The 12,247-nt window shown below is 45.2% G+C and overlaps 1 protein-coding gene across 1 annotated transcript in view; it reads right to left on the reverse strand.

Moving 5' to 3' along the window:
• Nucleotides 1-11,877, reverse strand: part of LOC132450713 (dolichyl-diphosphooligosaccharide--protein glycosyltransferase subunit STT3B-like) — a 78,782-nt gene extending 66,905 nt beyond the window's left edge. The window contains exon 1 of the mRNA XM_060042770.1: nt 11,334-11,877. Within this exon, the coding sequence (XP_059898753.1) occupies nt 11,334-11,593 (260 nt within the window). The 5' untranslated portion in view covers nt 11,594-11,877. The remainder of the gene's footprint in view (nt 1-11,333) is intronic.
• Between the last annotated feature and the right edge of the window lie 370 nt (nt 11,878-12,247).

Here is a 12,247-nt window from a genome sequence, read left to right on the forward strand (position 1 = left end):
TACTACAAGTACAACTACTACTTTTCAAATGATGAGGCGACAAAGTAATCAAGAAAGGCACTGTCTCCAGGATAATTGCAATAGTTAATCAAAATAATGGTTGTATTCCCATTGCCTCTTGGGATAAACAACATTAAATTAATGACATTTTGGTATCAGTATGGGTGCTAGTAACAAGATAACGTAGACGGCGGGAAAGAAAAACCCATTAAATACCTTCCATGACTGAAACAGACAAGTTTGATTTTACTCACATTTTGAATGAGTCTGATCTCCCAGGGGAGCCAAAATATTAACACAAAGCAGTAAATTTGTTTAATTTCTCCACTTTATTCATCAATTTGTTAAATCCAGATCGTAACATGCATCCCTCCGATGATGGTCAGGGAAGCACAGGCACCTGCCTTATACATGAGGGCCCTGGGCACCAAAAGACAAGCACTGTCATCATGATGGCGGTCTGATGAAGACTACTGGGTCCTCTGTCTTCTCTGTACAAGTGAAGGAGGATAAAACCAGCCCCAATTGTTATTCACTCCTGTTTCTTCAATGTCAGTCTCTCATGCCAATTAGTCAGTTAATCTCAATCTTGTGTCCACAAGCACAACAAGGTTACCATCAAAAGTTATTTTCACGTTATGCGCACGGTTAAAGGAAAACTTTGGGATATTTCAACCTTGAGCCTATTTTCCGATCATTTTGGGTCCAACACCCTTACAAACACAGAAACGCAGAGACAAATCAGTGAGTGTCCAATAGAAAAGCTTTATCTTCACGGGTCAGGCCTTGGGCAGTAAATTAAATTATAGTGACCAGTGTAATCACTTAATTGCAACCGAATGCAGATAGTCCATTCCAGTGGTTTAGAAGTCAAAAATTGTCATCTCCTCCCAGCTGATGAAGCACCAATGAGATTGGCCCAGTGTCGAGGGAGAATGCTACAGCCCTAATCCAAGAAACAGGCTGCAGTGTTATCATTCACGTCCGCTAAAAATGGGCTCAGATTGTATTTGATAATTATCTAAATGATCAATACAGAGAAATAAAACATTTTCTTTACCTTTTACGACCCGTTTGTTATTTTTTCAACAAAAATATCGAATGTGTATTTTTCACAGAGTTCATTTCTAAAATTGGTTGACAATAGGAATTGGAATATTCTAATAATAAATACATAGAATTGTGTACACCAATATTTGTTTATTTGTTGCAATTGATATGGTTGAGTGAACATGGAAGGCTCTGTGGAAGAGGACCCGCTCTCTATATAGATATAAAGGGCTAATTCAAAGGTAATGAGAACACGATTCTTATTTCATGGGATTATACACTAATAAAAAACACTCATGAATATTACATTCAATTCCTGCCAAGTCCGTTCCGCTAGATGTCACTCAATACAACCCACTGCACCTTTAAACGGTGTCAAGGAAATCCAAGTTTCCCCACATAGTGCAGTACGCGAGAGGGGATGTCCAAGACACCAACAGCTCCCGCTCAATAACAAACACTGATGCCAAGCCCATCACTCTTGGAGGGAAGAGATGAAATAAAAGAGCTTTGCGTGGGAAGCGTGTGTCACCATGCCCACAGAGCGGCCAGTGACAGAGAAGAAAAGCATTGAGTGGGCCTGTCAAGCTGCTGCAGCGAGCCACCCCTAACAGCAATAACAACAACCACAACAAAGTACATGGGTGGATGCCTTCCTTTGGCCTGCCAAAGCAAAAACAGCATGGTAAAAAGAATGATGAGTGTGAAACCCAAAACGGAGCATTCAGAACCTCCGAGGACAAGTAGGGAGTCAGAGGAAAAACAGACACTAAACCTGCCACGGCTAATGGCACTGATGAAATTGATGATCACTTGGAAATCTTGCCTTCACGTCTCCAGAAAACATATGCAAGAACCAGCTAAAGCAACCCATTATGACGCAACGTGATGAACCATATGAAAAGGAGTCTGCAGGAGATAATTGACAGTTTGTGTACCTATAGGTTGTGCATATGCAGACTGAAATGCTGAATGTATTCCCAGAATGGGTTAAGAACGCGTCACAGGCCCACTCTCAGCACCAGGGACATTTCTGGGTGGGTGGGACGTCTTCCAAAATATACGTTACAACCGGTAAAACCTGCCATAGCTTTCCCTGACATTTGGAATAGATGGTTTCGTTGGAAATCTCTGGGCAGGTTTGCATTGATCGGTCCATAAATGGATTCCGTGCAGTATTCCTGATCTCATTTGCCCTTTTAGCATAACATTATGGGCACCAATAATACGTCTTCTATGCACACACACACACACACACACACACACACACACACACACACACACACACACACACACACACACACACACACACACACACACACACACACACACACACACACACACACACACACACACACACACACACACACACACACACACACACACACAGCTAAAATGAATGAGGAACCATGCCAGGTCATGGCAATAAAAGTAGCATTTCATTTGCATGCAGGTAACACTTCTTGCTTCTCATCTGGTTTTCAGTTTTAAAAGAAAATGCTGCCAGTCTATGCGATTTATTTTATTGATTTCAATTCAGAATCCATAAGCCCCAAATACTCGGAGGCTTCAACTGTAATCATGACAAGATAGCATCACGAAAGTCAGCCCAGTATTAATGTTGCCCGTATTTAATAATAATAATACATTTTATTGATGGGCGCCTTTCTTTACACTCAAGGTCACCTTACAAAATCAAACATTCATAAGCGCAAACAACATCATAATAAAACCGTGTACAAATAAAACTACCATATAGCAGTCTGAACTAACTTGCTGCCTCATGCTGTCTATTCCATGATTAAACAACTAGTTTGCAGGTATTAAAAATTAACATCTCTAAAGTATTATTTATTCAGCGTGGGACACTTCAAGGCTCATTATAAATGTCCTTGTGATCAAATTTCATCTTCGATCTATTCCTCAAAATACATTTCACCGAATATTTATACAATTCATTGAAGACTATTAAGGATAATGTTGCAGAATAGAACCATCTACATAGGTCTTGCAATAGTGCGAATGTTTAGCCACGCTTTGCCTGAGGCAGGAGGGTTTTATACTTTGTGTATTCATGTATGCATTGTAGTTCACACCTGTCAAAAATCTACTTGAGTATTAGGCCATCACTATGGGGAAAATCAATATTCTGACGTTACTTCGATCAACTTGCTCCCTCCAGCAGGCAAATCGAGATGTAGTTTGTCGCAGTGTGTACTCTAGGGCTGGCCTTGGATGCCCAGGCGACATGCCTGCTGCAGTACTTCTTTAGGGAGGGGACCTGGATGATTTGACAGGTGTCTGACAGGCTCATCTTCCTCCACCTTCGTTGATTGACAACCCATTGCGGCTGCCATTCTTCAGGCTCGACACCGTTTCATGCCCGCCATATACACATCATTTCGGCCCTCCTTGGTTTGTTACCCTCCTGGGCCGTCTCAAAACCTTCTACCGGCGCATCCATTGGTCCCTGCAGGGCGGGGAGGACAACGGCCAGTGTGATGGCAAGCGTGATGGCCAGTGCAACCCCTGCGCCTTGCCTGCCTGCCTGACTGGCTGCTGCTACCTGTAACAAAGCCTACTATTCATTGATGTAGAGCCAGACAAGCTTGGAAGAGGAAGTCATCAATTTTTCCCCGAATTGACTGATGGGAATGAACGTTAGCACAGCGGTGGAATAACGCAGCAGGAAAACTACGGCTGGAGAGGCAAAATTTGCAGCTACCATTGGCATAAGGGGAACTGTGGGCAGCTTGGACCGTGGCCAGTGAAGCTAAAGCAGTGTCTGTACTGAAATCCTGAACAGTGAAAAGGTGGGGAAATATGCTGCAGACTTCCACCGGCAATGTAGACACTGCTACTTCAGTTTAATCACACAGAGAGACATAATTATTTTTAAATATAAAAGCAGAGATAACAAAGACCCCCCCCCCCCCACACACACACAACCAAATTTGAAGGGAAGAACTATGTGCACATAGAGGCATAATGATTTTTAAGTAAAAAACTAATAACAGAAAAACAGCCATCCACCCACACTTTGATAGGGAAATAAAAACACATGCTTCATAAAACGCCCATGACCAAGTGCGAACGCAACTGAAATATTGTTTTGGATGCATAGAAATTAATGAACAAATAACTATACAGAAAGCATTCAACAGATGGCAAACGGAGCTGTCCAATTACTCGCAAAGAATCTGGCTAATGGAAACTTGATTCCATCACAATTAGGCAAACTGAAACACAGAGATTGGGGCAGCCAATATCCGCCTTACCGGGGGTTCTCAACTTTCTTTGGCCTGTGACTCCATTTCCATCCCTAAAAATGTTTTTGAATCAAAATTCAAGGTTACGTTTGTGCATCTGCTTCCACATGAATCATTTTAAACCAGTCAACATCTGTCGATGATAGCAATGCCCAGGTGAACGTCGTGGCATGGCTGTACTACACACCGATAGTAGTAAGCTTGAGGCTATGAATCATTCAGCAGTTCGCATATACAGGACAAAAGAAAAATGGTTTGCCAAAATGGATTATCAAATATCTATGTTTTATTATCCCCGAATACGCAAATCAGGGGACCCAGAGGTTGGGAACCGCTGCGCTGCCCGTTTGAAAGCACAAGCCACTAAAGGGGAATTTATTCTGGAGAGAAGGTTGTCCGCAAATGCTTGACCTTCCCGATAAAGTCTGAGTTTCCTTTCCTCGGTGTAAGCATGCGCTTATCCACCGCTATTAGGTTTGCTTGAAGATTGGAAACTGTGATGCCTGGCGTTCGAGGGCAGGCGGATTAGAGGGGGAAAAGACCAGTGAATCTACTTCAGCTATTTAAACTAGACATAGGTGCTTTAAGCGATTTCTACTTATTAAATGAGGCTCTATTAAAAGAAGTCTTTCCAGCCGCATTAAAGATTCAAACGGAGGCCGGGAATCCGATAAAATAATTGTCCACCTCTTTATGGAACGCACACTAGTCCAACATAAACATAGAAAAAACTTTTTCTGATTGATTTTCTTATTTTTAAACAAAAGGTGGCGATAGACTATTTATTTCGCTCCTCCAACAGAGGACTGCATGCGCAGTGTCGTATATTCTCTCCAAAACCATCTTCCTCTTGGCATGCATGTGCACCCGCCCCACCGTGCTGCCTGTCAGTAGAGGCTAGGGGTGGGGAGATAAGCTAAAGGTTCCTTACTTTGCTACCCCACACGCACGCGCGCGCGCACACACACACACACACACACACACACACACACACACACACACTTCCTCCGACATCAGACCACTGACTGTCTGGCTTTCCAACGGGTGGCATGGTCCGTTTTTGAGGAGGGGGGGGGTGAATAACTCAAAATCCACAGGGGAATGATGGGCCAACTCAAAGCTGACACAAGGGATATAAATAGCGGGGGAACTCGTCTCAATGAAGGGATTAAAATCGCAGAACCTAGATGGCATCACTCCTTCAACTAATTGGAAAGAGCTTTGAGGAGCAGGGAGTGCGAACACGCCGTTACCATTTGACTGAATTGGTTTTGGCAACTTTCTGCCAAACTAAAACCTTGACATCCTTTTTTTGGGGGTTTTCGTTTATGCAACTGCTGGCTGGGAACAGGAAGATGCAAATGCAATCATCCTGAATCTTTTGTCTGAAGAGATATGTGGGTATCACAGCCATTAAACCATAATGTGCTTACTGGATTGTCACACAGCCTTAAAATAAATGCATTGTATTAGGATTAAAATATACCCTTGAATTATTAGTTGGGGGTGGACTGAATAAAACCCAAATCCGAATCCTTCACTTCCGAGATGAAATCTCCATTTATATTGTCCGGATGAGGAGGCTGGTTGCAGGGCGGGGGAGAGGAGTGGCATCGAGGTTTGCAGTGCTGGCGTGAATGTTGAGAGAAACCACACCATTAGGGGGCCGGGACCATTATAGAAGAGCTGTCAAATACGCCAGTAGGTCCGTCTCAGAGAGGGAACATCTGGCCGGTCTGAGTGGAACTGGGAAGATGGGCTGTGTTGGTCATGGACCTGCGGATACACCAGAGTCGATGCATGCTGCCCCGACGCGGACGTTTCAGCAGCTTGGTCTACAAATGTGTAAGTACTCCATGCTTCCCTATTCAGCGGGAGGACGTTTGTAGCGACACACGTCCTTCCACACATAAGGCTTTGGTTGTCAAGGTTGGCTCAAGGAAGGTGAGATGGGAGCTTGCAAGAATACTGCCCTTGGGATAAAGATATTTTCAAGATCAAGGGTTTTCTCAATGAATAAATTCTGAGCACTTCAAGTTTCAGAACCACTCTTATTCAGATACGTTTTAACTTTGAAAGTGTAAGTGAACAACCCGTTTCAGCTCAGATTCAAATACGAAGAAGATAAAAGGGAAGATAAAATAAATAGCCTATTGGGCTGACGGTTCTAGTAAGGAGAGTCGGACGTGTTATCCACATGAGTCCCGGCTAAGCCATCTTTTTGATACTCTTTAGTACTGTTGTTCAATGTTGGATAGGAAATTAGCCACACAGTGTGGCATTATACTATAGGACTACCTCAAAATAACCTCTGTGGGGAGTCCCCCACAAGAAGGGACTCCCCACAGAGTGGGGTTGTGTGTGGTTGCTGGTGTCCCTTGGTTGGGAACTCGAAAGGCCTCGACAAGGCATTGACGACTTTTGGGACCAGCATTTTGTAATGCGACTTGCATTAGCAAACCAAATAAATAACTTTGCAATGAAGTTAAAGCGGGACTGGGCGGGGACAGAGACAGAGACAGAGACACACACACACACCTACCTAGTGGACCTATTCAGGTTGTTTCACCAACACTAAGCAGGCTGAATTTGTTGTGTGGCTCATCATGCTCGAGCATTCACTCAGGCAGAAATAATCCCAGCCCCTGGGTCTGTGGCATTGGCAATTCATCACGCTAATGAATTAGGCTACTCTAAAGCCCGCAACACCCCCTCGGCCCTCCGCCGATAGCCACAGTGGCTTGTATTGCCTATGAGCGGCTAACAAGCACCATGTCACCTTGGGGCGGTTGCCCTGTTTACGTCTTTAAAAAGGACCCCAGCAAAATAGGGAATTAATTTGGCATCACCTGTCCCCAAATGAACACTGATGAATCCCTAAGTGTCAGCTTCCAGCCTCCCACGCTACCCCCTTTGATCCAAATGGGTGTCCTTTTTTGATTTATGAAACTGGACACGGGACCGGTTGATATGCACGCTCAACATTTCCATTTTCCTCGCGGACAAAGGCTCGACAGCCCTGATAAGATATACAAAGCCACGGCTCGACGATCACTGGTTGAAAATAGAGATAGTATAATTACAGCTCCTCGCGGCCATGATATGAGGAAGCGGCATTATGAAGCCGTGTCAGATGTGATGGCTGTGGTGATGCGTGTTCCACCGTTTCACACCTTGAGTCAAGATAAATTATGGGACCATATTCTCATTATTGATGGAGACTGGTACATGGTTGCCATAGACACACACAAGGAATATTTAAACTTTCTTCTGGTTAGAGTATGTAGGCCTGGCCACATGACATTAGTGGCCATAAGTAACCCACAAAGGGCATAAAATAGCAATAGTTAAGGCACATTAGCCGGGTGAACTAACATATACATTATTAAGTTAACCGTGTCACAGTACTATTCCTCCCCTCAGATACTAAAGATATCAAAACAAAATAAATTCACATCAACAAAAAAACACCTTCACAGTCCAGCAAACAAGGTAACCCAGCTCACTTCTGATCTGTGAAAGAAAACCTGCTCTAAAAACATATCGGCGATGCCCAGAGACTAGCACCGTCTGGCACGCTCGTTGTCTCTCTCCAGCACGGACGGCTGCACAGGCTACGAGCCGCAGCCCCGTCGGGAGGCCCCTGCTCGGGAAACAGTAGTTAGGAGTTGCACCGAGGTCCGGGCTTGATTAGGGCTTTGCCACGGCCATAGACACGGTGAACCTTGGCTGTGGTTCTGGCTCCTACCCAACAGCCTTGCGGATGTGGGATCTGAACGTGGTGGGTGGGTGTGGGTGACGGGTGTGTGTGGGGGTGGGGGGTGCGAGGCCTGAGAAAAGATTAAGGAAGTGAGGCTAAAACACGGTCAGTAGCTCTGGCAAAGAGACTCTCCTCCATAACGACCGGGGAGGTGAGCGGGTGCACTGGTGGATTTAGTCACCGCTCACACCGAGTACCGAGTCGACTACGGCTCAGGGTACCGGAGATCGTAAAACAAGGGCTTGTTTAATGAGTACCAATACACAAGTCTTGAAGCCAAGGGTAGAAAGTACTGCCGTGGTTTACATCAATATTTTTCTGCAGCATTATCTCAGAAGTGAAACGATAGGGGGGGGGGGACATGTCATGTTGCAAGTTTGGCTCTGACCAATTTAAATGACAGCCGCTATAAACTCTATCCGCCGTCATGGGATCCCGCAATGTGAATACCGACCCAACATGGCTGATAAGGATTCCTGTATAAAAGCGGGCTGCAGTTTTGAAGTGCGTCGTGCACAAAGACAGCCAGCCCGGATGCTGTTTTTTTTTTTGTGGTGGGTTGGAAATTCTCTGGCGGCAGCTTCAGTGGATGGGCGGGGCGTTGCCATGCGTATGGTAGCCTGATCAATCACTCGCATGCTTTTGATTTCCCCCTCCAACCCCACACACAAACAAACAAACACAAATGCTAAATCCCAGGGTAACTGAGCAGGGGGGTTTTCCACCAGCGGCTGCCACTCTGATGCTGGAATGTCGAGCTGACTGCGATGGGCAAGGAGCAGGGGTGGAATTTATAAAAAGCTATATTTTTCATAACCAGCCTTCTATCTGATCAAACAGACAAACAAGGGTAGGTAAGGGGGGTGAGAGGGGTGGGGGCGGGTATCACAGCATGGGGAGGATCAATACAGAGTTAATCAACCTCATCCCCTGGGACCCGCCTAGCAGAGCACGCACGTCCTCCGCTGCCAAACTCCTCGCTCTCTCTTTTTAGTCCCTCACCTAGAGAGAGTCATTCCAGGCTGCCCAGGCATCAAAAGCCGGCATGAGACGCCCAGCCAGCAAAGCAAAACATATCGCCATGGCAATGGGAAATCGGAGAGGCGCCGTTCATACGGCGCCTGCAAGAAATGAGGGAAGGCGTGTGTAAGGTATGGAGAGTTTATGCGCGTCATTATGCATGTTCATTCACCATTTGCCTGACAAAGTAGCCAACCATCTCTTTGTCTCCCAGACAGAGCAGACCTGTCGGTATTGCCCACACACAACAAAAAGGTCAAAAGGAGCTTGACTCTTATCCAACCCACGCCCGCATTTCCGCGCATCCTCCCTCGCCGACACCCCGCTATCCCATAATGACCTCTGATAACCCGAGCTGACGACAGGGCAGCCACAGGGGGGAAAATACTTAAGGCCAACTATCAACCCTCTGTGGGTTTGTGGGATGGAATTTCACCCTCGATGCCTCAGAGAGAAAACTAACTTTGATTGGAAATATATTGTGGTCCAAGAGCAAAGAGAGACGCCTCCGCAAAGGACAGATAGTATATATAGTGCCTATGCTCTGTTGTTGACCAAGTATACTTCTTGGACTCATCCTCAGCTCCCGAACTTGAGAAAAGGTTTTGGCCCGGGGGGGCAAGTAGGAGGTAGTCAGCAGCGCCCACAATTTTGTTCCTACATCAGAAATCAATACACTTTGTTTTTTCCCCATCATGCACAAAAGAAAAGAGTCCCATTTTCTGTGCTACTACTCATTAAACAGAGCAGAGCAGTTAAAAAAACAAAGCATGCCACTAGAGAATAACACAAGACACACATCCTCAAATCAGGGGAAAACATCTGCAATATTTGTGAAAAAAAAGTCAGGGCGGTGACATTTCAATCTTGAAAAAGCCAGTGTTCGAATTCAAACTGCCTGCTTGTTTAATTCAACACTCCCCCGTCATTAATTAGCAGATAATTTGATGGGCTGACATGAGTCACAAATAATGGCGCCTTGAGCATTCGCAAGATCGGTGACTGTGACAAAAATAATCACTGGGGTCCGAGTGGGACTGCAGGATCCCAGATTAAACCACACAGAAACTTAGCTTACCTTAACCACACTTGATCTAATAAGATTATATACCTCAACATCTGAGAGTTTCTCTTTCATTCTGAATCACCCGTTTTGCATTTATGAAAAGCAGCATCAGGTCCTCTCCTCCCTGCCAAAAAATGGACACGACAAGGGACTTCAACAGACTCCATACATACAGGCCTACTCCATACATATAAGCAAAAGAGAGATGGGCCAGGATTGTGATTGTAACGACGCTTTGAAAACAAAGCCTCTCGTGGGACCTACCAGCATGCTTGAATGTTGGTGGATGAACAAAGTCATAGAATAACAACAAACTTAAGTCAGCAACATAAGTTAGATTGGGAAATCTACCCTTTCTTATCCCCCAAATGGAAATAATGCCAACATGTTCTTCAATGAAGAACTTCTTCCATTGACATGAGCAGCATCTGTGTGACTCTTCACACGGCTGCACATTGAGGTCATCTAGCGCTATATAGTCATAAACATGCACATTTCTCGTCCTTTGATCCTTTCCCGAATGTCCAAGTATCTTTAATGCTGTTCGATGTGCAACTGACATAAAATAAAACTAATGAGATTGAGCATCTGTCGTTGCAAATTATTAATGAATGCATCAGCAGTAATGCATTTGACAATTGGGGGGGGGGGGGACTAAACTGAAACAGAGCATTACTAGAAGGCTTTTCGTATTACTCAAATCCGAAAGGAAATAATCCTAGATAGCGATGACAGAGGAGACTGGAACCGGCTAAATGTCCAGATTAAAATCCGCCTTTGTCATAAGACACGCCTCCTGCACCGGCTGCAAATTGTAGAAGGACAGCCAAACGGGTTCCAGCTAAACAAGCTAAATTGGGGTGCCTGGCAAAGTTATCAAAAAAGTTGCATTTACCCAAACGACCAAGTGCTTTTGTGTTCAACTCCTTAGAAAGTGAAGAGTTGAAAGTTAAGAGTGGAGAACTAACGTTAACAACTCCGTGTTCGGGCGAAGCAAGGCGATGGACATCATGTCATTCAGGTCATCATCCTTGTCGATGGTATTAGCAACTTAACGTTAGTACTTAAATGCCTGCAACATCCATTATTGCTGGCTAAACCAAAGTAGTATACTCGCAAAACATGTTATTATCCTAGCAATAAAGGCTGAGTTTGCCGGCTTTCTTACCATGGATCAAACTCGTGGATGATGCTCTCGAACCGGATCACTGCGAAAAGTCTTGAGCTGAATCCGGCCACCCAGGCCAGGAAAAGGATGGTAAACGAGAGTAAAGATTGCCATCCCGCTGGCTGTGTCAGACCACCGGATAGGCCTCCTTTACCTCCTCCTCCGCCCATGGTGCTGGGTCTGCTGTTGCCGTGGACTAAGCCCCCGGCATTCGTGGACACTTTGTGCTTGCCATCGCCGGCTGTGTGGTGCTCCGCCATTTCTGTTCGGTGCGTGCAGTGTCAGGATTCTCCGGAGCTCACCCTCTGCCACGCGCTCCCTCGCTTCAACTACGCTCCGCCAAACGCCTCAGTTCAGGTCCGATTTATTTTTACAACCGTCTAAACAATATTAAGTCACGACGTAAACCCGAGTTGCTACTGCGAGAACCAGGCGTTACATCCCAAATGCGGACTCATGCTCCAGATACTGAATGAGAACGAAACGCTGAACCCACTGCCGGACCGAATGCCGGTGGAGAGTGATGAGATGGGCGGGACAATAGCAAACCCTGCCAGCCTCTTACAGAACGACAGGTACTTTGGGGCGGAGCCAACGGCGATTGCCGAGCCGTCGAGCTCCACTGGCCAATCCAGAAGCACGGAAGAGCAGACAGACAAAAGAGATAACCAATAGCATCAAACAAAACGATGTCTGAAATCGACTGAAGGATAATCCACCGTGTTTTGTGTACGAAATTGAGTTGTTCCGCATCTGACTATGAATAAGGCACTTGGGTTTTAAAGTTGCTTTGTATGCATGGAATAATCAACTCTCACACACATGAGAGCAATATCGGATAAAGGACAAGATGTAGACCAGACATCAATAATAAAATCAATGTTTTTTTCAGAAAGATGGTAAACCCTTAAAAC

The sequence above is a fragment of the Gadus macrocephalus genome, chromosome 22, assembly GCF_031168955.1.
Source record: "Gadus macrocephalus chromosome 22, ASM3116895v1".
In the NCBI taxonomy this organism is placed as follows: Eukaryota; Metazoa; Chordata; class Actinopteri; order Gadiformes; family Gadidae; genus Gadus; species Gadus macrocephalus.